General features: G+C 44.2%; 1 protein-coding gene across 2 annotated transcripts in view; it reads right to left on the minus strand.

The window, feature by feature from the left end:
* SNX22 (sorting nexin 22) overlaps nt 1-27,322 on the minus strand; it is a 51,026-nt gene that overhangs the window by 15,239 nt on the left and 8,465 nt on the right. For both annotated transcript variants that reach the window (XM_066592434.1, XM_066592433.1), the window contains exons 2-4: nt 17,623-17,706; nt 12,887-12,991; nt 3,147-3,241 (exon numbers count right to left, since the gene is read on the minus strand). In XM_066592434.1, coding sequence (XP_066448531.1) covers nt 3,147-3,241; nt 12,887-12,991; nt 17,623-17,706 — 284 coding nt within the window. The remainder of the gene's footprint in view (nt 1-3,146; nt 3,242-12,886; nt 12,992-17,622; nt 17,707-27,322) is intronic.

Raw genomic sequence — 27,322 nt, forward strand, 5'->3', positions numbered from 1 at the left:
TATGAGCACAGGACAAATAAATCCCCCTGTTTGACCTGTGCTCAGAAACATACCCGTTGTGGCCCTAATCTTATATCTGTATGTGCAACGGGGCACAAAATGAAAGGAGCAGCCGGTGGCTTTCAGAAAAGACATTTTGCTTGAAAGTGATTTAGGCCCTATTGCACACTTGTATGGCCCTTCAGCGGTTAAGACAATGGAGAAGCCCTACAAATGACCCCATTTTGAAAAGTAAACCCCTTAACCAATTCATCTAGGGGTGTAGTGCGTATTTTGACCCCACAATTTTTGAATGAATTTAAGCAAAACAGAAGGAAAAAATTAAGATTTGTTTTTTGGCAATTGTGTCATTTGTTTTGTATAGCAAACATACCCATTGTGGCCCTAATCTTATGTCTGGCTGCACAACGGGGCCCAAACTGAAAGGAGCAAAAAAAACTTCAACTGTCTTTTACATTTTATGTGATCGCCATTATCCATTGGATAACGGCGCTCACATGACCAGAGACCGGTCACTGCTCCAGGCTCTCTGCTACCTTAAGTAGCCAGGAACAAGGAGATTTTAAATTTCACGTGCCCTCCCCAGCTTCTGCGCTTCCGCCCGCCATTTTAGCGATGGGCGCATGCAACAAAGCTGTGCAAAGGTCCGCGGATAAGGATCTCATCGGAGGACTTCACCGGAGGCCTTAGGTAAGTAATTTCTCCTCCCATCACGGATCTGATCCGTGACTGGGGTGTGAAACTTGAACTTTTTTTTACATTTACATGATCGCCGTTATCCATTGGATAACGGCGATCACATGACAAGAGACTGCATACCGCGGGCCCCAGTGAAATCTCAAGTACGTTTAGTAGCCAGGGAGATTTTAAATTACCCTGTCTATCCGCGGCTTTTGCACATACCTCCGCCATATTGGCAACGGGTGCGTACGCAGAAGACGGAGTAAGGTCTGCGGATAAATTAGGGGCCTTAGGTACATAATTTCATATCCCCTCACAGATATGATCCATGAGGGGAGATGAAACTTACACTTTTTTTTCTTTTTCACACTTTTTAAAATTTTTACACGATCACTGTTATTCAATGGATAAAAGCAATCATGTAACCGGGAACTGCATACAGCGGCTTCCAGTGACAGCTCCATATTCTCGGCTACTTATACTAGCTGGGAGCTGTTTTTTTTTTTTTCCTGGGCCTCCCGGCCCTCTGCGGATGCACAGACGCCGGCGTCAGGTCCTGGAGAACCAGAACATCACTGGACATCGTGGAGGACGGGGTTGAGTATTCTCAGCTCCCTTCGCTGATCTGATCCTTGGGAGGGGGGATTGAAACTTTAACTTTTTTTTAGCTTTGTATTCATTCTAATGCGATCACTGGTATTCGGAGGAAAAATGTTTTTAGGTCTCTGGGGATTAAAGCCCAGCAATGCAGGACGTAGAAAGTCTATGGGGTGGTCACTAAGGGGTTAAAAAAAAAAAAAGACGTATTCCACATGGTATTGTTTGATGTGGCATACCTGCGGGTGGACAGGGATGTCAAGGCATTAGTACTGGGATCAAAACCATATCACTGGAAGTAACTGTACGCTGTGTCTCGTGTTACAATTAAAACTGATAAATATATAAAGCAATGTTCTGCATGCATCTCAGGAGATAAGCCATGTCCCCCTTCCTTCGTCCCACTGTCCTGTGTTTGGCTATGAGACAAGTGACTACAGCCTCTCCTCACTGCTCCATGTTCAGTAGGACACAGATAGTTAAAGGGTTACTCCATTTAAATGATTTTTCACTTATTATGTATCTAGCCCCCAGAATATACAAGTCAGAAAGGGATAACTAAACAAGGGGAAACTAGCAATTTAAATATTCCTGGAGTCCTTCTCTTCAGGTGGGTGATGTAATCTCATTGTGACTGCTTCGGAATTATTAGGCTTTATGCGGTCTCAAAAGTAACAATTTAGTCACCCTTAAATCATGTATCCCATGACCCCCTTTTCATTGAAGTTTCAAGGGCTAAACGATAGCTGACAGGTACCATCATAGTGCCAAAAAGTTTTCCCACACCCATCTAAGTGTTTCACAACGTTTATTAGAGGATATTAAAGGGGGCCCTGACATAGGAAACATTCAAAGTGTGACAAGCAATAAGATGAGGGGGGGGGGGGGGCAGGGATGAAAAAAATGCTGGAGTGTCCCTTTATATCCCACTCAACATCGCCTGTCATATTTGAAAGTTGCTTGTGATCTACAAAAGCTTGAAGACCTCTGATGTATGCAAGTACAATTAAGGTTCCGGCATACCAGTGTATTTGGGGCCGTGTGCTGTCCATATTAACTCACAGGTGATACACATGAAAAAAATCACCACATGTCCTATTCCTTTTCTGGATGAGAAATAGGACATGCGTCCAAACCTCTCGGACGCAACTCTCACACCTGGCTTAAGGAAAACAAAAATATAAACTCAATACGTTACATGAGCAATAGATACACTGTTTGCTAAATCAGCGTGCACCAAACATTGAGCCAAAGGCCCCCTGCATATTAGCAGTTTCAGATGGAGGATTGGCCATGTATTCTACTGGGAATCTTTCGGGTAGGTAGACCGCTCCTTGAGTTTACACTGGACACCATGCTTTTAGTAGTAATCCCGTGAATGAGAGAGGTGCCATGCCAAGTACAGCGGCTATGAAAAGTATGAGGTTATGCAATACAGGCCATAGTAGCAGTGAAAAGGCTGCAGCACTCTACCGATTTCTATGGGCAATTTCTCCAATTTTCTTAGGCATTGTCAATTCAATATTAGTGCTGGTTGATCTATCTAACCATTAGAGATGAGCGAACAGACTCGGTAAGGGCGATTTCGCAATCGAGCACTGCGATTTTCGAGTACTTCACTACTCGGGTGAAAAGTACTCGGGTGCGCTGTGGGGCGGGGGGTTGCAGAGGGGAGTGGGGGGTAGCAGCGGGGAACAGGGGGGAGCCCTCTCTCTCTCCCTCTCCCCCCCGCTCACCCACAGCGCACCCGAGTACTTTTCACCCGAGTAGTAAAGTACTCGAAAATCGTGGCGCTCGACTGCGAAATCGCCCTTACCTTATTTCTACTGCATTTTAGACCACCAAATATTCCAATGGCATATACTCACTCCAAGCTGCAGTTCTTTTTGCTTTGTAGAAAATGTTTCAATTTTAGAAAATCTAACAACTCCTTGGGTACTTCTTTGTTGAACCACAAAACTCCCTAAAGCAGAATAAATATGAAAAAAGTCAGGCATTATCTTCAAGGTGCCACAAAAATATACAGGAAGCTGTGAAGTCTCATAAATGACCTTACTGAAATAAATGTGAGGACATATGTTGCTTACACGTACCTTCTAAGATGTGTCCTGGAAGCAGTCATCAACTAGAAGCAGCATAAACTAAGTCCAGGGAGCTACGTCTCATACAGGTCCCCTGTGCCTGTGGCTACCCTCGGCGAAGTCAGTGCATGAACAGCCAGCGTGACTCTTTTCAGAAGACTTTGTGCATGCACCCCCATAGAGATGGAGGAGCGTGCGCCACACAGGAGATTCCAGCTGTGAGCCCGGGTGATGACCCTGCGTATGTCACATAAGTGTATTGCATATGACTGCGGAGGCACGCAGGCGATCATGCACAATACAGCTTTTTTTTTGTATGTTTTTCCCGCGCTGTCACTTAGCAATGACGCGGGTATACAATGTAACTGCATATGGGCTGCAGGTATATCCGCAACCAGAGAGCACAAAGTTTTTTCTAAACTTATACCACTGAATAGAACAGAAGGGAAAAACCTAACTTGTATTGGAATATTTCACATGAATAGAAATTGTTCCTGTAGTACTATTCCATACCTCTACACAGTGTACAAAACTGTATTTCTGCCACACAGGAGCTCCATTAGCTAGAGTACCAGCCCCAGAAAACAGCTTATGGTCGGGCCCCGGGTGAGAGACCCCTGATGATCAACTATTGATGACCTATCTTGAGAATAGCGCCCTGTGTAGATAGCTGTATTGTCTACTTTTTAATGCACTGGTAACTGGCGTGTTGGTATAAATGTTTCCCCTTTTTAATAATAATAAATAAATCCCATTTCCTTATATCTATAAGCAGTATGTCCATTAAAATGTTTTCTTCTCCATTACTGCTGGTCTTGAATAACATTCTAGCCAATATTCTGCAGTGCTTCTAATATACTATCATGCCATACATGTAATCTGTTGGATTATTTCTATTCATGAATGGTTTAATACTTTCAATTAATTCCTGTTATTTCTCATCAGCGTCTGGTGGTTTGTCAGTTTCAAAAATTTCAGTTCCCTTCATGTACTAGCTTCTTCCACAATTGCTAAGACAGAACTTCATGAATCATTTTCTGTAAATTGGTACTGAACTTCCCTAGAGCACTTCTTTCCTGTGCTTTCTATTTCCATTATCTTGTCACCTAACTGTAAAACCGGCCTCAATGCAGACATAGGCCTAGTGATCTTCATGGCTGAGAATTAGAGACTAGGGACACCTTTAGTGGAAATTTTTTCACTAAAATACATGTATTTTTGGCTGACAATCATTTTTACAGTAGAGTTTAATTAAAAATTTTGCAGCATCTACATATCACTGTATATATATATAAATTGCAGTCTAAGGCCTCATGTCAATGGGCAAAATTGAATTGCGGACGATCCGCAGTTCAATATGCCCATAGGCATTCATTGGGCATCCGCAGGTAATTAAATTTCTGCGGATGTAATTTTTTTTCCAGGCGTGGGGATCGCACGCACGGGAAAGAGAGCGCAGCAATGCTCCATTTTCTGCAGATTCCTGCATGGACGGCTTCCATTGTAGTCAATGGAAGCCGTCCGACCCATGGCACAGACGCAGCTGACACTGCAGATGTGCCGCGGATCCCGTGGGAAAGCAGGAAATTTGAAAAAAAAGTGCACTGCACATGTGCTGAGCGCGTCGGTGCAGAAGAAAGAAGATCCAGCTGCGACGGAGACCAACACTGGATCCGGAGAGGTAAGAAAATGTCCCACAGCCACGGGCATAGGTGGATTCTGTGCAGGATTCCACACTCAGAATCCATGCATGCCATGGGCATGAGGCCTAAGGGTCCTTTTACACAAGACAACTTTCAGGCACTTTAGCAATTATCTCTCCTGTGCTTTTACACAATTTATCGTATTAGTAATCATTGGATCGTATGAAACTATAATCATTCAGTATATACACCAATGATAATTTGTTCACTTATAGTTTGTCAATCAGTTTATGCAAGCATTAAAACCTGATGATAATTGGCTATAGACAGTCCGCTTAACGAGTGAGCGATTATCACTCCCATGTGACAGTAAGGACTCTTTCACGTTAGCGTTTTTACAGCTGGCCAAAAAACACTGCCCATTCCGGTCGGGCGTTTTTACGCCGGCCAGAAAAGATAGTTCAGGAACTATCTTTCGACTGGAATAGACCCCAAAATGGAAAATGGTACCAGTAAAAACTAGAGTTTACCCTGCAAGAAACAAAGCCACACACAGCTCCACTAATAAAAACATACAAAAAGTTATGGATCTCGGAATACGGCAACAGAAAGCAGTTTTTAAATAAGTTTTTCTATTTTTTAAAAGTGGTAGAATGCACAAAAAATGAAAACAAAAAAAACCCCACTAAGGTAAATTGTGTTTCACTGTAATTGTACTCATTCTTATAATAAAGTGAACATGTCACTTTAAGTGCACTGTCAACGCCGTGAAAACAAAACAGAAAAAACAACGGCTCCATTAAGATTTTTTTCCCATTTCACCAGCTTGTAAAAAAATTCCTCAGTACACTATATGGTACGTAATTTAGGGATAGTGCAATTTACATATACACTAAATACCTGGTCCGAGCCCTGCATTAAATAGAACCCCTTCATGAAGTAATAGAGCCCCCTCTGTGCCCTCCTGAGTAACGTACCTCCTCTGAGCTCCCACAAGTAAACGCCCATTTACACTGGACGATTATCACTAAAACTTCGCTCATCGGCGATAGTTTTAGCGATAATGGGCGCGGGTAAATGGGCGCGGGGCACCCGCATTTCGGGCTCTTTTCGCTGATAATTTTTAACTAAGTGAGCTTGATTTTAGCTATCAGTTTTAACAGTCGTTCTCTAAGATAGCATTGTTTTTAGTTTCTTGATAGCAAAAGTACTTGAGTCCCCCCCCCCTCAAATTAACAGAGACCTTCTGCGCTACTCCTCCCCTCTTGAAGTAAAGGTACCCCGTCTGAGCCCCCTTAAAGTAATATAGTCTCTCTCCCAACCACCGACTAACACAGCAGAGCTGTCAGATGGATGTTCTTCAGCACTTACACTTTTTCGGTCGGGCTATGTGGTTCTGAAGTCCTGCAAGCAGGAAACGAGGGGAGGAGTCAGGCTATGCTGTGCATGGAACCCCATGGGCCGACCAAAAGCAGGACAAGCACTGAAGTACATCGGTCTAACAGCTCTGCTCTACTTACGGAGTAGCGAGAACAGGAGTGGCTGCGGGCAGGCCTGGGGCACAACAGGATAGCTACAGTGGCAAGGGTAGGTGGCTTTGGGCCTTCCTGGCTTAGGGTCCAATGTCAGAACTGCAACGATTGGAACCCCTATAGCTGCACCTCTGCAAATGTGTTACATTCAGATTTCACCCCAATATTTGAAGAGGTAAAATCCACAAGGTAAATCTGCAGCATGGATTGATATGTTCCGGGTTTAATATCCACATTATAGATCAATTAATACTGCAGATTTTTCCAGAATTGGGGTAAAACTTCCTGAAAAGCTCATCTGTAATGATTGTACTGTAAAATGCTGATGATTTTTAGAAGCCAGTTCCACTGTGGGAAGTCAACAGCACTTCCACAACATGTCAACATACCCTGAAGCCGGCTTCACACACACAATTAAATCGTGCGAGATTTGTGCGTTACGAGATGCACAAATATGAATGGGGTCATACACATGAGCGGGAAAGAATTGCAGCCCATTGAAAGTAATGGCTGAACTCCGTGATCCTCTGCTGTGGCTGTGGCAGAGGACTGCTTCTTCCCTGAAGTGATGCGAGGCTGTTTTCACATGAAAACGTCTGGCATCCTGGGGGCTTTCACATGGATAGCGAGCGCAATGTGGGAGCGGGATTCACACATTTGCCCGTGTGAAGTTAGCCTAAAGTGTGTTTACATGAATGTTATTCAGTATGCTGTGGAATAAAATCTACTGAATAAACTGACCTGCGGTGTGGATTTTAACCCCTTAGTGACCACGCTATCGTGTTTTTACGTCCTGCCGTTGCAGGACGTGTATGGAGGGAGATAGCCCTGCTATCTCTTTCCATACATCGCAGGTGTCAGCTGTTTATTACAGCTGACACCTCTGGGCAACAGCCCCGACAGGCCGTGCGGCCAATCGGGGCTGTTAACCTTTTTTTTAGATGCCGCTGTCTAATCTGACAGCGGCATTGAAATCTCCTGAACGATGTTTGAGGGAGTCCTATACGCCCCCCACCCCTCCTCCACGGTGAGATCGGGAGAACAGTGCGGGTGTCATGGCAGCTAGGGGCTTTCTGAAAGGCCTCAGGGTCGTCATGGCAGAATGCCTATCAAGCCATCCCACGTGACAGAAAATAATTGTAAAAAATTTAATATCTTTAAAAAAAATATCTAAGTTGTACAGCAAAAAAAAAACCTATACAAGTTTGGTATCGTAGTAATCGTACTGACCCGTAGAATAAAGTTATCATGTCATTTTTCTAGTTCAAAATGTTTTTATTAGGACAACTCGTATTATATATACATAACATTACTTATTGCATTGCATTTAATACCATTCAGTAATATTTCTCCTGCCTATTGCATGTTTTGGTATCCTGCGTTTGAGTTTTATTGTCCTTAGATTTTCACTTTATTAAAAGCTAAATTCTGCTTAGTTTGGTGAACACTTATAACGAGAAATAGTAACAGTACGGTGCTGAGAAGATATCAGCAGAAAAGACAGATTAGATCACAAGACAGGGGGTGGTTGTGGAATGACAGGGAAGTAGTGGTAGGGGTAGGTGATGCGCTGTTATCTTGCCTCAATATTGGACCTCGCGATGCCAAATGTAGGGGCGTTCCGGAGTTTGGGCGACCTCGCCATGGGCGGCGCCGCTGCAGATGTCAAATGGGGGTGGCTCCCGCTTCCCTTCTTCCCACTACTAGGGTGTCCAGAGGCGCATCTAGAGCAGCATTGCCCCCCCGGCTTATCCAGTCTGCAGCCTCAGGAGACGACCTAAAGTCCAGCCATGGCTGCCAGATCGCGTAGAACTTTTCAACAGACATTTCCTCCTCCGCTCTCATCTCCTCATACCTGGCTAACTCATTGACCGCTTCCACCCAGTGTCTTCTGGTGGGGTGGTCCGTGGACCGCCAAAACCTTGCAATGACCTGTCTACCTGCTTGGACAAAGAAGCAGAGCAGGCCCCTTTTAGTTTCCGCAATGGACCCCGGGAACATTGATAGCACTGCTATTTCCAGTGTGAGTTGTATTTCCTTCCTGCATAGACGTTTGTGTAACCTGGACATATCCTCCCACAGGGCGGCTATCGGCGGACACTCCCACCAGACGTGTGACATATTTCCCCTTGTGTTAGGGCATCTCCAGCAATTGGGGGTGACCTGCAGTAACATTCTGTGTAGCCGCTCTGGGGTTCTGTACCAGCGTGACACAATCTTGTAGTTTAAATCCTGTAGTCTAGCGTAGACCGACCCTTTGTGTGTCAGGGCAAGTGCCCTTTCCCAAACCGCCGGTGTGAAGCTCCTGCCCAGTTCCTCCTCCCAGGCCGCTATGTATCCCGGCTGGGAGGCCCCCATCTCCCACTCCAGCAACATCTTATAGAGCAGAGAGATTGTGTGTCTGATTGTGCCAGTGGACATGCTTATTTTTTCAAAGGGTGTGAGTTCTTGTGTTGGGCTTGGTCCAGGCGTCAGGAAGTCCAGTGAGCCCCTCATCTGCAGATATTCCATCCAAGCCCCCGAAGGGACCCGTCCCTCTGGGAATAGCTCTATTAGTTGTTTTAGCCCCGTCTCTCAAGCATGGTGATGATGTATTTGCGTGGGTAAGCAGCAGGGATTTTCGCTGCTCAAAGGCTTTGAACTGTGGGTTTGCTAGCAGTGGAGTGAGTGGACCCGGGACCGAGACCAGCGGGTAGCCCCTCAGTAGATCCGACCAGGCTTCTGTCAGTTGTCTCAGCAGGGGGGACAGGTCAGGGGAACCTCTAATCAGGCCGCCCGGTATCCAAAATACACCTTGTGCCAGTCTCGGGTCTAGCTCGTATTCGATCTCGACCCACAGCTTGGACTCTTTGTGTTTTAGGAGGTTCAACACGCAATTGGCTATGTTGGCTTTATAATATAATGAGAAGTCAGGAAGTCCCAGTCCCCCTCTCTCCTTAGCTCTAGTTAGCGTGCTGAGTTTTAGTCTTGGTCTACGGCCTCGCCATATGAATTTTGTAATTAGAGAGCAGATGTGTCTTAAATAGGGTCTAGATAGCTTGACTGGGAAGGCCTGGCAGATGTATAAAAATGTCGGGAGGGCGTCCATTTTGATTGCATTAATTCTTCCCACCCAGGACAGAAACAGCAGGTTCCATTTATTTAGATCTTTTTCTAAATTAGTTATGAGCGGTTTGTAGTTCAGTTTGATCACATCCGCCGGTTCTGACGGGAGCTGAACTCCCAGGTACTTAATGGAGTTGGTTTGCCATTTGAATGGGAACTGCCCTTGTAGAGACCTCAACTCCCGCCGCGGGAGGGATATGTTCAGCATTTCCGTTTTCTGTATATTGATTTTAAAATAGCTTACTGCGCTAAATCTATCCAACTCCCGCAGCAGGACCGGGATACCCACGTTTGGGTTGGACAAGTATATAAGGACATCGTCCGCGAATAAAGAGAGTTTATATTCCACTTGTCCCACTCTGACACCCCTGATTGAGTCATTCTTTCTAATGGCATTAGCTAAGGATTCCATTGTTAAGATGTATAAGAATGGTGACAGAGGGCATCCTTGTCTCCTTCCATTTTTTATGGGGATGGTTTCTGATAAAGTCCCATTGTACCTCACTCTGGCTGAAAGTTTCTGGTAAAGGGCCATTATCCAGTCCCCCATGCGGGGTCCCAGCCCCACTCTCCTCAGAGTGGCTTCTAGAAACCTCCATCCGACTCTATCAAAAGCCTTCTCTGCGTCTATTGCCATGAAGCAGAGCGGGGACCCCGCATTCCGGGCGCATGACATAAGTGACATAGTTTTTATTATGTTGTCCCTACCCTCCCTCCCTGGGACAAATCCAACCTGGTCTCTATGTATAAGTTTTGGTATACAGGGCTGTAGTCGGGTTGCTATCATCTTCGCGAATATTTTTACATCTACGTTTAAGAGTGAGATGGGTTTATAATTCCCGCATGCCGTGGGATCTCTCCCTGGCTTGGGCAGTACAACCAGGTGTGCTTGAAGCGCCTGGTCTGGGAAGGGGCACCCTCTACGTATAGTGTTAAAGGCTTTCAGGATCATGGGGGACAGCTCTTCTCTGAATAGTTTATAAAATTTGGTAGTGAGCCCGTCGGATCATGTCATTTTTGTTGCAGTTTGTGCGCTGTAGAAACAAAATGCACTTAAAAATGGCGGAATGTCCCGCTAAAAACAAGCCCTCATACGGCTACGTCGATGGATAAATAAAAGAATTACGATTTTTTAAAAAGGGGGGGGGGAGGAAAAAACGAAAATGCAAAAAAGCAAAAAAGTGTGATCACTACGGGGTTACATCTGCAGCATATAAATTCATGCTGTGGATTTTTAGCTCTTCAAATGAGGGGGTGAAATCTGCATCAAAATCCACACGTAACATTTAGTTTTGAAGCAGAACGACAACAAATTGTGGATTTTCTGCAATGTGTGAACATACCCTTAGACACCCTGCATACCGGCGGAAATTCCACGGCGGGATTTTCCGCAGAATTTCTGCCCTTGCCCGCCTGCATAGGATTGCATTAGATAACGCAATCCTAGAGAGAGTGCCAGCCACATGAGAGTACCTTTAACCCTCATGTGGTGAAGAATGGAAGAGGAAGAAAGGTTTCCCGAGGACCCTAATGCAAGGAGCCAATAGAGAGCAAGAGAAGTAAGGAGATCCGCCGCGGGATACCGCCACCCGGGAGCGGCAGCCGGATCTCTGCTGTCAGCCTATCTGACAGATAGGCTGACCCGGAGAATCGCGGTAAATTCGCAGCATGCTGCATATTGCCGACCCGCGAGTTGAGATTAGCAATGATTCTCCACTTGTAGACAGGGGGGAAGCGCTCTCCATAGCAACGCTTTGGAGAGCTTTCACTGCATTCCCTGCGGCCAGATTATTGCCGTGGGGAACGCAATTCAAACCCGCCCGTGATTGAGAGTGAGCGTGTCCAGAAAAGGCCAAGATCCCCGTACAGAGGTACTGTACTTCAAGAGTGTCTGTGGAGTGACCCTACCCCTATCCTCCTCTAGAACGTTTCCCTGCCAGGAGTGGTTCCTGTCACATAACATAGACTGCAGGAGCAGTGTCATCCTGTGTTTCCTCCCTGACCTCAAATCTGTTGTTTTGCCTGCACGGCCGTCTTTTCCATTTGTGCCTTGTATCACATTTATCCAGTAAACTTTTGCCAGGCCCTGACCGTTCCCAGGGACCTGAGGTACGTTACACAGTCTGCGGCTCCTTTATTTACCGCTGATGGTTATTTCAGTGGGTAACGAAATGGTGGCATCACCCGTGACAACGTTATCTCCTGTTCTTATGCTTATTGGCCATCCCTCTACTAGGGGTGTCCAGAAGACGACCGTGATAAGTGACCACTCTACTCTCCCAGCTCCTCAGCGTATTCTCCGTGTCCGGAGTCACCCTATGGGACGCTGCACTGCTACCTTCAATAGTAGTGGGACCCATGTCTTAGGTCTTGAACAGCGAGATTGGAATCTGTCATGAGAATATGAGATCCAATTTTGTTTATTTACTGCATTCTTATGATTACAAATTCAGTCAAAAATGCTGCCTTTACAGCTATCCAGACTAATGGCCCATTTAGGCTGGCTGTCCACGGGTGTTACGATATACCGCCATGGATTTACACCGCAGGAGAACACTTTGTCATCGCGATTTTCCGCAATTAACCTATCATTATGATAGGTTCGTCACAGAAAATCACAGCATGCAGTGATCTTTATATGCGAGCTGAAAATCTCTGTGATTTTCAGCTTGTGTACATCGGGCTGCACTTTCCAAAGTTATCCTATGGCAAGCATTCATTGTGTTATCCGTGTGCAGATTACCGCCTTGGGTAACGCAGTGAAATATTGCCCGTGGACAGGAGGCCTTACATGGGATGAGCTGTCAGGCAAACAATGCTCTTCCAAGTGATGCTCGCTCCTGTGCTGTCATACAGGAGCGATTATTGCTGGCATTGCTCACAGCGCTGCCAGAATGGAGGCGGAGCGGACCCTGGAGCGTTCTCCCCCGCCAGCTTCCATTCGCTTGAAACATACAGTCGTTCACAAGTGAACGACTGCTGTTTACATTGAACAACGCATTGTCTAGTTTTCAGCATGTAGAAAGTGAAAGATTCTTGTTTAGTCGCTGTGACGATTATCTTCAAATTTCCGTGGGAGTGAATGATAATCATCCCGTATAAAAGCGCCATAAGATAGTTGATCCTTTCAAGCGAAGGTTCAGCCGACAAAAAACACACGGTGATTTGCACTTATTGAAAGGCATAACAGAAAATAATATGTATTGCACAAAAAGAATGAGTTATTGAATCCGATACACTTCCTTACTTGAATGTAAGCCTCTAGTCCTTGCCGCCTTTGCTCCTGGACTTTTGACATCCAGTTTGGAACCCGTTTGGGTGGAAAATCGGGAACTTTGCATGTCTTCTTGAGCTGTGGAGACACAAAGAATGTCACGCACTTAATGTGACCATGCAGAAAAGGGTGAGTGATGAGCAGCTAGAGACAATGGGGCGTATTTACTATTCAAAATACAACAGTTTTCTGGCACAAATTGCACCACATGCCGCGATTTGTTTACCGCGCAAGTTTTCACGTGGTCAAATTGCAGCTGTCTGCATAGGATTGCATTATCTAATGCAATCATAAGGCAGCGGGCACGGGCAGAAATTTGGTGGGAATTTCCACCCATGTGTGACAGTATTAGTAAATAAGCACCAATGACAGCACAACTGGTTTTAGACAAAGTGTGGTCTTGGACAAAATTAAAAGTGGGGCCTCAAATGCTTAAATACGAAACCAGCAACAGAGTCTTATTTAATCAATTCATAAGGTGGGATGCAGAGTGCTGTAACACTGATCTCTAGTACTTCCAATATTACTGTCACACCGTGACTACTACATAGTGACTGAACAATATAACCATATCTCGCACAACAGGGTACTAGAGCCTCCCTTCTAGTGTTCACTTTTCCACAATAATTTATCCTTTTGCTCGGATAGTGTAATCATTTACTTATATCAAATGTTACAAACACACATATAAAGTTCCATTCGATTCAGACAACTCCTTCTAGGTCATAGGTTTTCGCTTGAGCCCTAAACTGAAAAAATAGGAAGATTCGTGTAGATAGCTTGCCACATAGGTCAGAGTAACAATAAAGTACCCTAATGGAAGCAAAAAAAGTCAAGGTTTAGGGTGACTACCCACTACAGTTTTTTTTCACTGCGAAATTCACAGCGTTTTTTTTTTCTGCAGGGGTCTATCGGAGTTGTAATGTTAAAATCGCGATTGCGCAAAATCACAATTTACCATGAAATCGCGATTTTGCTGATTTTATGCTTCCTTAAAATGAACAATAAGCAAACTAATTAATTGTTCAACCATTGGCTTTGCACCCATACCCAAGATAACCTCCATACACCTAAATTTCTACCTCATGTTCCCCTCATATTGTATTTCTGTAATCATCAGAACAGTCTTATCTCAGACTTCCAAAAGGTATTCAATACCGGAGAAATTTACTGAAGGTAATGTGAATAATGAAGAAACCGAGGCTTCAGTCTGTCCACTGACTTCTCCACTGTTTCATTAGCCAATGTGCCCATCTAATAATTCCAAGTCAGGACTGACCTCACACTGGTGTTGGCAGACCTTGTGCTGAACTGCCCATCCAGCAGCTCGCAACCAGAATCATCAACTGCTGGCTCTATGGAAAAAGAGACTCCAGACCATTGTGCTATCAACTGGCCCATGGTCTGGACATTCAGGCAGACAAAGAGTCACCCCCCAAAAGGCAAAGTTGGAATCTAATACATCATCCAATGTGATTCCACAAAAGACTGGCTAGAGATCCTCTAAGAAAGCGCCTATTTTTTCACCCGCCTCCAATCAGTGCTAATACTGCACAAACCTTAAAGTCCATCTGCTAAAGGAAGAACCAGCAGATAAACATACACTGCAAACCTCCAGTCCAGGTGCAGTAACACAATAAGTACTCCGCCACTGATGGGGTCTCCCATATATCCCAATCTGTCCAAAAAACAGAAAAAAGTAACTGAGAAGGTGTAGGGGGTTCCCACCTTTAACGAGATCTAGGAAGTTCCTGTTTCTTGTCTAGATGGGAGGCGTTCTCTCAGAGAAATGAAGCTGTTTTATGATGATTACGAAGATCACAACAAAATTTTTCAGAAGCCTGTGGCAAAAAACGTATAACGACTGCAATGTGTGAAGGCAGCCTAATGCTTCTGCCGAAATTATAAAAATTGTGGCAAAAAGCAAGGATGAAACAACTGCAAAAAACAAGAGTAAATCAACGTAATTTTCCTTTGAGGTAGAACAGCTCACTATCTCCGGACCTGGTGGAATTCAACAGCATCTCCAACTAGCAGCTAACCAGTATCTCCAACCAACAGTATCTCTAACCAATTGGCTGCTTGCGTACCTACATCCAATGGGAAGTAGTTTACAATTATAAAAAAAACAGTTAATTTCCCTTTTCAATCTTTTTCCCATTCCTATGGCAATGCTTGCCTGGTCCCTCGCGGGTCTCTGTATCCTGGCTTCCACTAATGACAGGTTGTAGGGGTCAGATGTGTCAACATGTAATTACTGCAAGCCAGGATACAGAGACCAGTGAAGTACCAAGTAAACATCACCATGGGAGCATAGTGTGAATGTACAGGGTTTTTTTTTCAGTTTAACCTTTTAACGACTCAATGTGGATATATCGGTCATGGTTCTCAAAGGGAATTATGAAGCGAGCTCAAGAGCTAAGTTTGATTTATACCTAATGACCATTAGCAGTTTCTGACAGTCACAGGCAATGGCTGTGGCCATATAACTGCTTAAGGGTGAATGCGCATGAACGGATTTCTACTGCGTGTGAATTCCCCGGCTATTAGGTTCCTTTGAACCCAATAGCTTTCTGCCTGCCAATGCTCACATGCGGAATTCTACTTTGGATTTCCACAGCAGAAAATAAATCGCGGCATGTTCTATTTGCCGTGGATTAATACCGCGGGAGGTCTCCATTAATGTAGCATTAATGGAGACAGTGTTTAATATGGCGGTACTCCCGCGGCGTAAATCCACAGGTGTATCCCGCGACGCTCATGAGCATGAGCCCCTGAGGCTGTGGTCAATGCTGACTGCAATGTCTAAGCAGCAACTTAACAGGGGGACCAAATCAGTGATTGCAAGGTGCCAATGGGTTGGCATGGCAGATCGCGGCCCATTGGAAGTTCCTAGGGCTGCTATGCATGGATGTCTTTTAAGCGCTACCTGTGGTAAAGTTACAATATACTGCAATAATGAAGTATTGTAGTATATTGTATAAGTGATCAAACAATCGCAAGTTTGAGTACCATGTGGGGACTTGAGGGAAAAATGTAAATTTAGGTGTCATAAGAAAAATTAAAATATTAGAAAAAAATTAAAATTAATAAAAAAAATCCATAATAACGATTTCCCAGTTTTAATGTTAAAAAACAATAATTCAAAACATAATTGGTATCACCGTCTCCATAAATGTCCAAAATATCACATTATGCATGGTGAACACCTTAAGAAAAAATGCGCAAGGCCAGAACTGTGGTTTTTTTTTTTTCTTTCTCACCCTGCCACCATAAAAAATTAATAGAAAGTGATGAAAAAGTTGTATGTACCCCATAATGGTACCAATTATTAAAAAAACTATACACACAGTTTCATTAATATTATTGAGGTCAGAATGTGCTGAAAAAAGCTTTTTTTTATCTATATTATTTAAGTAGTAATCGTATTGGCATGCAGAATAAAGTTAACTTGTCAATATTACTACATTGTGAATGCTTAAAAAATGGCACAATTCAGTTTTTTCCCACATAACTATATTGCAAAACTTAAAAATTTCAAAGTAATGCAATATATGGTACATAAAATTACACGAAAACATACAACTCATCCTGCAAAAAAAAGCCTTCATACAGCTTTGTCAGCAGAAACATAAAAAAAGTTATGATTTTTTTTTTTTTTTGAAAATTGGGATGAAAAAAATAAAAAAAACAGTGAAAAATCAAAAAGTGGCTGGGCCTTAAGGAGTTAAGCTGATCTGCAGCATCACCTCCGCAACAAAATCTACATGATTTGGTGATGATTTCCCTGTGGCCGTTTCCAGATTTACTGCAAAGATTTCCATAGCAAATATACGAGTCCGCGTGCCCGTACCTGCCCTTATTGTTTACTACTGGGACAGGTTACACAGATCATATGAATGATCCTGATGATGGCTATGGACCTCCAGGTACAATAGTGACGAGACCATACTCTAAGTGATGGAAGGAAACCCCACAAAACAGTCCAAAACATACCAGCTAACTGCGCAAATGTTTGTGTAGTAAAATGCGGTTAAATGGTTCATATACCTTAAGTAATATGCCCGTGTGAAATGTTCAATACATTGTGTTGTGCAAAAAGAAATACTTAATAGGGTAGCCACAATTTTGGTTTTAAGGAATCCCATATTGATAAATCTTTACTCACTTTCAGACAAAATTGTGCTATTTCCTGAGCAGCAGAATATTCAATAGCATTAGGCCGGGCTCACACGAGCGTAAGTCGCAGCGTGCAGGCTGCGAGATATACATGTACGTCACGCAGTCAGAATGCAATAAGCGTGTCGCTCATCGCCATGTACCATCTTGGTGTGCATGCTCGTGTAATACATGCCAAGAAAAAACACATGCTGTGATTCTTTTTGCGTGCGTATTCCTTGTAAGTCATGTGAAGAGCAATGTGGCCGCCTATGGCAGATTACTACTGCAATACACTGTCCATATGCAATACATAGCATATGGGCAGGGATTTCATATGCAACACTGCTCTGAAACAAAGCAGGGAATTTTAAAAAGTCACACTGCGCATGTGTGTGTGTGTGTGATACGTGGGCATACGCAGGGCACTTGCAGCCATACGCGGTCTCTCCCGGTGTTCACAAAATCGGTAAACCGCTGACACATGGTAGGTTACATGCATATATGAAATTTATAAACCAGTCTGAAGGATGGAAAAAAAAAAGTCTTACCAACTTATGGAGTGTGTGAAATTCACTATATCGGCGGTCCAGTGTATGTCGACGGCCATTGTATAAAACATCCAATTTGAAAACCTAACAAAAAAAAACAGATTAGCTTTCAAGCAAAATTACAAGAATGCATGATAAAAGTACATATAAAATGTGTTTGAAGCAAGACAACTATATTTAATCATGCAACAATTAGCAGATTGCTCTTGTCTAGGCCAGGAGTGCTGACAAATGATATTAGGGATATATGCTGACTCCCTCTATACATAGCAGATTCACCTAAATGCCAGAGACACAGCAGATAGTGATTGTGGTCTTAGGATTCTTCACTATTGACACAGGACTAGTTTTTGACATGACCCTTCTATTCTTAAACTGGATACACACAAGTGACCCGAACCCCACAGGGCAATGGTTTTATGTGTATGAATGCCCAGATGTTGGGTAAAAAAGGGATTAAACATGTTGGATCTTAACATGCGTGATCTTTCATATCCTATAAAGGTAAAGCTACTGCCAAAGGATTCAGGTCGCAACTGATTCCCCTCTCCGCATTGAAACAAACATGCATGTTTATGGTGGAGTTATCTCATGTACGGCCAGCTGCACAGACAGTGGATGGTTAAATACAGCATTTCTAGAACTAAATCACAGTCTGCTGAAAAGAACTTCATTGAAATTACTGTTAAAATGTAACCTTTATTGATTTCTACAGTACTACCTACAATGAAGCTATAAAACAGCATAAAAAAGGTTGTTTTATATGGTATTTTTGCTCTTTTAACACCCTTCCATTTATCTAAAGAATGAAAAGTTGCCCAGAAAAAAAGCAGCCCGATGTAAACATCTATCCCTAGCATCACCCATATAGATTTGTGTGGACCAATATGCTGATATCATCTGGAAACAGAAGTGTATAGCTTCAGCGGTGGATCCGGGACGGTGTTAATAAACAAAAATATCAGCAGATACATTGTTACTGCACTACTGTGTTTCCTCATTGTAGGTAGTGAGCATTAATCACAGCTGTTGCATAGCAATAAATGCAGACGGCCGGGTCAGATTCCAACTACAGCTGGATGCGACCCTGTGCCCCTCCAGTGACACCCGGCTTACCTGTCCGGCGTCTTCACTCTGCGCTGTGAATGTCCCGGCTGGCGCACAGCCGTGCACACGCAGTGCATAGCCAGCACATCACCAATGACACGGTCGTGCGAGCCTGTGCGAGGCTCGCACATAAATAGGACATGCTGTGATTTTCACGCAGCGAGCGGAATATTGCAGTTGATTTCCACTCATGGGCATGGAAATGCATTTTTCAATGCATGTCCTATAGGCGGTATTTGCTGCGGGATCCAGAGCTCCGGATCCCGCAGCAAATACGCCCATGTGCATTAGGCCAAAGAAAGAGTTTTAATTAATGGTTTGTGGGGGTGCAGGTGGATTAAGAGTCAGTGTAGATATTGTGGTAAACAGAACAATTGTTACTTAACAGCTTAATTACCCATACTGTTTCTTTAACTTGGCACACAGTTGCAGAATTATGCAACACAGTTTCAACACTTGGCAATACTGATTGTACTACCCAATGACGACTTCTTGGCTTGTCAGAGCAGGCAGAAACAAATCTCAGTCTTTTAAGTTTACTTCCAGTCTGTTTAACTACTTAGCAGGCCTCTCAGTAGTGTGCACTCACAGTCTCTTTATGCAGGACTTCCACTGTCTCAGCAATACAGCAGCTCCATGACCGATAGCTATGACCCATAGCTATGGTGGCTCAGCTGACTAGGCATTCTGAACTCTGACCAGGAGGCTCCAGCATTTCCCACAGCTAATACTCTCAAGCAGCACCCAAAGTTTTCCACAACAAGGATCCAGGTCTTCTCTGGTTGCTCATGACTCAGGCCACACCAAACCTTGCTCCAACCTCTCATACTTGCTGCTCACTTCACCACCATGGCCAACACAACCACAACTTACATGTGACTCCTACCTTTTACACTAAACACAGGCACTACCTTGCACATCCGCCCCAGCATGACACCCAGTTATGCAAACCTTCAAAATGGCCACAGTGACTGCGATTGAGACCACTCACACAATATCCACAGACTGTTACATAAATCAGTTGGATAACAGCCATTAGCAATGCACAATAACCCTAGCAGTTATGCGATAATCCTCTTTCACTACAGAATATCATATCAGCATTCCCCAATAAACAGCAGTATCCTAAGCACATCACCCCTTTAAATAACTCTAGCAAGTACAATATTTACTCGACTTCACTAGGTTAACTTTTTCATCCCCCTTACAAATCCATTGATATATGTGACAAGACACTGCAAAACTGTCAGCTAAAGGAAGTCTGCCATCAGTTTTTAACACCCTAAACTAATCCCGACTATTGGTGGGTGATATGAAGACCAATAGAAGTCCACCTTTTTTTCTGTTCAAAGTGTAGCCATGCTCCTGGAATCACCCTTTGTCCCCGGCCTACGCAACATACAAATAAGTTCCAAACCACTCATTGGGCTATCCACAGCCTTGGACTTGTGCAGAGTCCCTCCCGTCTGTCCTCCAAAACCTCCACCAATTGCTGAATGACTGACATCTTCAGCTCCTGTTTGCACTGCATATCCAGGACTAGGAGCATGTGCAGTGACTTGCTCTGCTGCGGGCATTGGTCTTTCCGATATCACGTAAGCACCTAGTTGGGGGCAAGCCAACACTGTGAACAGAAAAAAGACATATTTACACTGGTCTTTATATCACCCATCAATAGCAGGGATTGGTATGAAGTGTTGAATACTGTCAACAGACAGTCATTTGCATGTTAGCATCTTTTTCAGATCTGCTTTATACAACAGTCATACAGCCACAGCATTTTGATTTAATAACTAGGGGAAGGAGCTGTGATACTAGGGAGGGGATACAGCAACCTAAACTTTAGTACTGTATATTAGAACTACATTACACTCTGTCAAAAAAAGTAAATCTAGCACCTAGGAAGAGTTGTCGTTTTACTGCAAAATTCAGCATGCAGTTATATCTCAGATATGCAAGTTCTTAGAGTTGTGGTGTGATTAGATGAACGGTCTTGCCACCTGAGGCCCTAAAAGTGGTTCCCTCTTGGCCTATAAAAAGGCTCTCAGAGGTTACTTGAGTGTAGTGACCTCTTTTTCCACTTGTGTAGAGCTTGTGGCCCAGTAGACGCCACTACAATGTAATCAAAGAGATCTCGCCTAGTTAGCAGAGTCTGAGAGGGGCACGTTATTGGAATGTGAGAAACTGGATGGTTGTATCAACAAATTACCGGCCGCCTAAGCCATTCTGACCAGACTCTTAGGATGTGTTGGAAGCAGTGGATGTGTGAGTAAATGCACACAAGGCAACCATGTTAAGGAAGCCCTCGATAGACCACTTGTAGAGAGGATCGTCTGATAGCACAAACATTTTTTTTTTTTGGCCACCATCCAGAGACAGGTGGCACCATTGTTATAGGCTCCTGTGTCTATCAGAAACATTTCCAGGCGCTTCGCTGAGGGACATTTGGTCTCACAGCACCCATTACATGTACTGACTTCTACACCCACACACAGTCGCCTCTGTTTATAGTGATGTTGTGGACAAATCTGGACTGCTATGGAGTGGAACATCGTTGTCTTCGATGACGAATCCAGGTTTAGTTTGGGCATAGACAATGGCCATGTTTTTCTTGTCTGGAGACCTGGGGTGAGTGCCTCAATCCTGCCTGTGCTGTGGAGTCGCACACTGCCCCCATCGGGGGGTCAACACATACGATAGTCACCCCTAGTAGTGGTACAGGGGACAATGACAGCTCAGTGATATGTTGAGGACATCCTGCAGCCACATGTGTTCCTCTCATGGCGGCTTCCAAGAGGCATTTCCCAGCAGGATAATGCTGGGCCGCACACACAAGGGGGCCACAGGGATGTCTCCATAACATTATCACACTTCTGTGGCTGCCTGGTCACCAGATTTATCACCAACAGAAGATGTATGGGAGCATCTGAGATGCCAACATTAACAGCTTACAAGTTTGCACGACCTAGGAGCTCAGTTACAGAAAATGTGGACCGATATGCCGCAGGGTACCATACGGAACCTGTATTACATCTTGTATGCAAGCTAAAGGTGGTACAAAAGGGTACTAGAGCCTCCATGCCCACCTGTAACACATCTTGTATCCAAGCTAGAGGTGGTACAACAGGGTACTAGAGCCTCCCTTCAAGTGTTCAACCTTCCACTATAAATTATTCCTTTTCTATGACAGTGTAATCATGTAGTTATATCAACATTACAATCACACAGAGAAAGTTTTCTTCGATTCCAACTACTCCTTCTAGGTGCTCGAGTTTTTTTTTTTTACAATGTGTGTACTTTGGTACAGTGCAGAGTTCATGTGACTGTACTAGTGCCACACTAGTTAGCTGGTTACCTATGATCACAATTTCAGCCTTGGTCAACCATTAAAGGGGTTGTCCCGCGAAAGCAAGTGGGGTTAAGCACTTCTGTATGGCCATATTAATGCACTTTGTAATATACATCGTGCATTAAATATTGGCCATACAGAAGTTATATACTTACCCCCTCTGGTGTTGGCATCCCCGTCTCCATGGCGCCGACCAAAGCCTTCTTCTGCCTGGATAAGACACGCTTGCGCAGTCTGCTTCTTCTGTCCCGCTGAAGGGGCCGCTCCGACGTGCTCACACCGCACAGGTTCACACACATGAGCGATGTTTTCCCGCATGGCACCGCAATCCGATGCAGGAAACAAATCACGGCATGCTCTATCTTGTGTGTGCTGTCACATCGAACCGCTCGTTTTATTTCAATACGGTCGGCGGCAGCATCGCACGTTGTGCTAAGTGCAAACAATGCAATGTGAGGTCTCCCACTGAAAGCAATGGGAGAAACTCCGCTATCCTCTGCCGCGGCTGTGATGGGAGGCTGTTTTCACCTGAAAACGTCTCACATCCCTGGGGAATTTACATTTGCTGGGGAGCGCAATATGGGGGCGGGATTCATGGCCGAAAATTGCACTCGCCCGTGTGACAGTAGACTGGGTCCTCACGGGACAGAAATCCAGTGGAAAGCACACAGAATGTCTACAGCGGGAGCACACAGAGATTCTGCAAGATTTACAAAGTGGAACAGCTGCTTCTAAAGCGGCGTGGGTTTGAAGTGGCTTGTCTGCCTGTATTCCCCTGCAGAAATCTCTCCCCATAGAGAGAAGAGAGCCCACAGCGGAAAATGCAATACAACTGACATGTCACGGATTTGAATCCCACAACACATGTCCGTTTCCGCGTGGCTTGTCCGCAGCATGTGGGTGAGATTTTTGAAAATCTCATCCACTTTGCCGCTTAGTCTCGGGTTTAAAAATGCCAGCAGAATTTCCTTGCGGAAAGTCTACACAGGAATTCCCCCGGCAATTCCGCCCCGTGTGAACCCAGCCTTAGGCCTTATTCCCACAGACGGATTTCTGCTGCGTTTTACGCGGTGGAAATCCACGGCGTTATCCCGCAGATATTATGTTCTATTGAACTTCATAGCTTTTTTCCTTACAATGTTCATGCTATGTAATTCTTCTGAGGTTATAATTGCAGCGGAAAAACATGTGGCTGGCTTCCATTGTAGTCAATTGAAGCCTTCCATCACGCATCACCGCCGGGGCGTCATGCGCTGCACTGTGCATGCGTGCCGGCTCGCTGGACGGGACTCTCAAGGCAGATCCGGAGAGGTGAGTATGGGTTCTTTGTGGTGCGCCATGTTGGACTCCGCTGTAATATTCCGCTGGCGGAGTCCACCACGGCCGTGGGCATGAGGCCTTAGGGTTTCATGTATGATGACTATCCAGAGAAAGAGGGCGTGGTTAGCTCCACAGCTCATGAATCAGCATGACACTTCTCAGCCAGATGCTGATTTGCAAACAGCACAGGATAACTTTATAACCTAATTTCAGAGGTACAAGGGCTTATTGGGAAAAAGAGAGTATGTTACTGGTAGTTGTGATTGATTTTTCCTCCCCTGACAGCCAATGCAGTTAGTTCAGAGGTGAAATGGTGGTGACAGGTTCCCTTTAACATTTAAGTTGTTCTTTACAATAGTACAATAGAATAGATAACAGACTGTCACATTTAAACTGGCAGAGATGATTGTCTAGAACTGTCAATGTATTTACTATACTCCCCCTCTCCCTCCCTTTGGCCTCATGTCCACGGGGACAGATCCGCAGCGGGTCACCCGCACGCGTGATCTGCGCGCCACATAGGGATGCATTGGACACCCGCAGGTAATTAAATACCTGCAGATGTCATTTTCCCTTGAGGCGCAGATTGCGTGTGCGGGAAACCACCCGTAGCATGCTCCATTTTAGTGCGGGTCTCCCGCAGGCTTCTATTGAAGCCTATGGAAGCCATCCGAATCCGCGACACACCCGCAGCAGAATTCCTGCTCTCCGGCGCAGGAGCGTGGGAGAGCAGGGGTTAAAAAAAATGGAGTGCATGGCGCATGCGCGCGGTAGGCTGCCGGCATGCTGAGCACATCCGCCGGGCCGAAGAAAGAAGATCCGGCCGCGACGGAGGGCAGATCCGCAGCGTCCGGACAGGTAAGTAATGCTTACTTTTTAGCCTCATGTCCCAGGAAAGGAGGGATCCGCTGCGGGATTCTGCATGAAGAATCCGCTGCGGGCCTGATTTTCCCCTGTGGACATGAGGCCTTTTTGTATTCCTCTTTCCTAGTTATAATTCTAAATAATAAAGAGGCAAAACATAATACAAATCTCATTATACAGATATGACATGCTCAAGTGGCAAGCTTGTGGAATTAAAACATGTTCTTTCCTGTTCTAACTTTTGACATTTGATCTAAGGTCACATCATGTGACTGACCTGAACGCTGATTGTTTTGCTCTTGGTGAACAAAAACAAGCTCCACACCCAAATCCTGTATAACAAAGCATATAGAATTTTTGAAAATTAGACTTCTCTAAACATGACCAAAAGAAAATAGAAAACTCAACATCACATCAGATCCACATAAGTGTTCTCCTTGGGTAATCTCCATAACCATAGTACTAACTTTTATAAAGTAATGAAACACTGCTAAGTCTCCGAGGCTGGAATCACACATGTAGCTTTTGAGCCAAAGCCAAATTCACATTTGCGCCCGTGTTGCACAATATTCCGTCCCATGTGAGAGGTCCCACAGATTAGAGATCCAGTATTGTGGATGAGATTCCTATTAGGCTGGGTTCCCATGGGACGGATTTGCCGTGGAAATTCTGTGCAGAATTTCTGTGCGCAAATCTGCCCGCGGCTCTTAATCCCGGGATTAGCCATCCATGTGAATGAGATTTTGCAAAACTCTCGTTCATACGGGGCGGCCAATCAGTCGCCGCAAAGCCGGGCAGAACCGGTGATGCGGCGAGGAATTGACAGCCGTAGCATCTCAATTCTTTTTTTTTCCATTGCGTCCTCCTCTCTGCGGCGAAATGCCATGGGTTTTGAAGCTGCAGCTCTCCTGCGGAAATTTCGCGGCTTTTCGGCTCAGCCAAGCCGCGAGATTTTCACAAGATTTCCGTCCCGTGGGAACCCAGCCTAAATCTTATCCACATTTTGCAGCGTGAACTGACAAGTGGATTTTAAATCCCCAACATGTGAATTTTATGGTGTGAATTTTCAGCGTGGATTTCACCTCTTCAAATGAGGGGTTGAAATCCACATAAAAATCTCCATGTTAGGCCGGTACCATGAAAAAACTCAGCCGAGATATGTTCGTTGTGAGAAAAAGTTATGGCTGTCAGAAGATGGCGGCAGAAAATAATTTTATGTTTTTCCAGAGATATAATTTTTTTTATAGTAGAGCAAAAGTAAAACTATATAAATTTCGTATTGTTGTAAGTGTACTGACCTACAGAATAAAGGGATGTCATTCTTGCCGCAGTGTGTACACCACAAAAACAAGATCCCCCATTCCCCCAACCCACAAAAAAAAAAAAATTTGTGGAATTTTGTTTTTTTCCATTTTACTCCACTTAGATTTTTAAAGGTTTTTCAGTACATTACACAGTAACCTTAAAAATACAACTTGTCTAGCAAAAAGCAAGTTCTGAGACAGCTACGTCAATCTATATCTATCTATCTATCTATAAAATGTGCCCCCATAACTCATGAACGCCTGGAGCAATTTCAACCAAACTTGGTACATATATAACTCATCCCATGGGGACAAATTTGGTAGGGATAACACAGCCCGACTACCCCTGGTGGGGAGGGGGGGAATGCCGGAATTGAAGTTGAGCAGATGGTTTTTATTTCACAGTCTTATATTACACAGACAACATCCTCCTCATCATACACTAAGCTATGATACAGACAACCTGCTCCTCTTCAAATACTAATATATTAATTACACAGACCTCCTGCTCCTCAGATAATAATATGTTACACAGACAACCTCCTCCTCTGCTCCAACTACCACACAGCTTCCCACCAGCAGTAAGCCACTATGTATCACATAGAAATGAACCCAGCAGCCACTCTTATGAAAGCTATCCAAAAGGAAATCTGTGTTGCCCATAGCAACCAATCACAGCGCAGCTTTCATTTTACCTCAGCAGTATAACAAGTGAAAGGTGAGCTGTGATTGGTTGCTATTGGCAACAAAAAGTACAGGAGAAGTCGGTGAGTTTTTGATTTTTAATTACGCCAGTATTACACAGACGTCCTGCTCCTCAGATGGTAATATCTTACAAAGACAGCTTCCTCCTCCTCCTCATATACCAATATATTACACAGACAACCTCCTCATATACCAATATATTACCCAGAAAACCTCCTCCTCATATACCAATATATTACCCAGACAACCTCCTCCTTATATACCAATATATTACCCAACCTCCTCCTTATATACCAATATATATTACACAAAATGACCTCCTCCTCATATACCAATATATTACACAGACGGCCTCCTCATATACCAATATATTACTTAGAAAACCTCCTCATATACCAATATATTACCCAGACAACCTCCTCCTCATATACCAATATATTACCCAGACAACCTCCTCCTCATATGCCAATATATTACACAGACGACCTCCTCCTCATGCAGTAATATATTGCATCGACAACCTTCTCTTCGTATACCAATATATTACACAGACGACCTCCTCCTCATGCAGTAAGATATTACACAGACGACCTCCTCCTCATATACCAATATATTACCGAGACAACCTCCTCCCCATATACCAATATATTACCCAACCTCCTCCTCATATACCAATATATTACACAGACGACCTCCTCCTCATAACAATAAATTAACACACAATATTAACATAGATGACCTCCTCATATACCAATATGTTACACAGACGACCCCCTCCTCATGCAGTAAGATATCACACAGATGACCTCCTCCTCATGCAGTAATATATTGCATAGACGACCTCCTCCTCATATACTAATATATTACACATACGACCTCCTCCTCATGCAGTATGATATTACACAGACGACCTCCTCCTCATATACCAATATATTACATAGACGACCTCCTCCTCATGCAGTAAGATATTACACAGACGACCTCCTCCTCATATACCAATATATTACACAGACGACCTCCTCCTCATGCAGTAAGATATTATACAGACTAC

Source organism: Eleutherodactylus coqui, chromosome 2, assembly GCF_035609145.1.
Source record: "Eleutherodactylus coqui strain aEleCoq1 chromosome 2, aEleCoq1.hap1, whole genome shotgun sequence".
In the NCBI taxonomy this organism is placed as follows: Eukaryota; Metazoa; Chordata; class Amphibia; order Anura; family Eleutherodactylidae; genus Eleutherodactylus; species Eleutherodactylus coqui.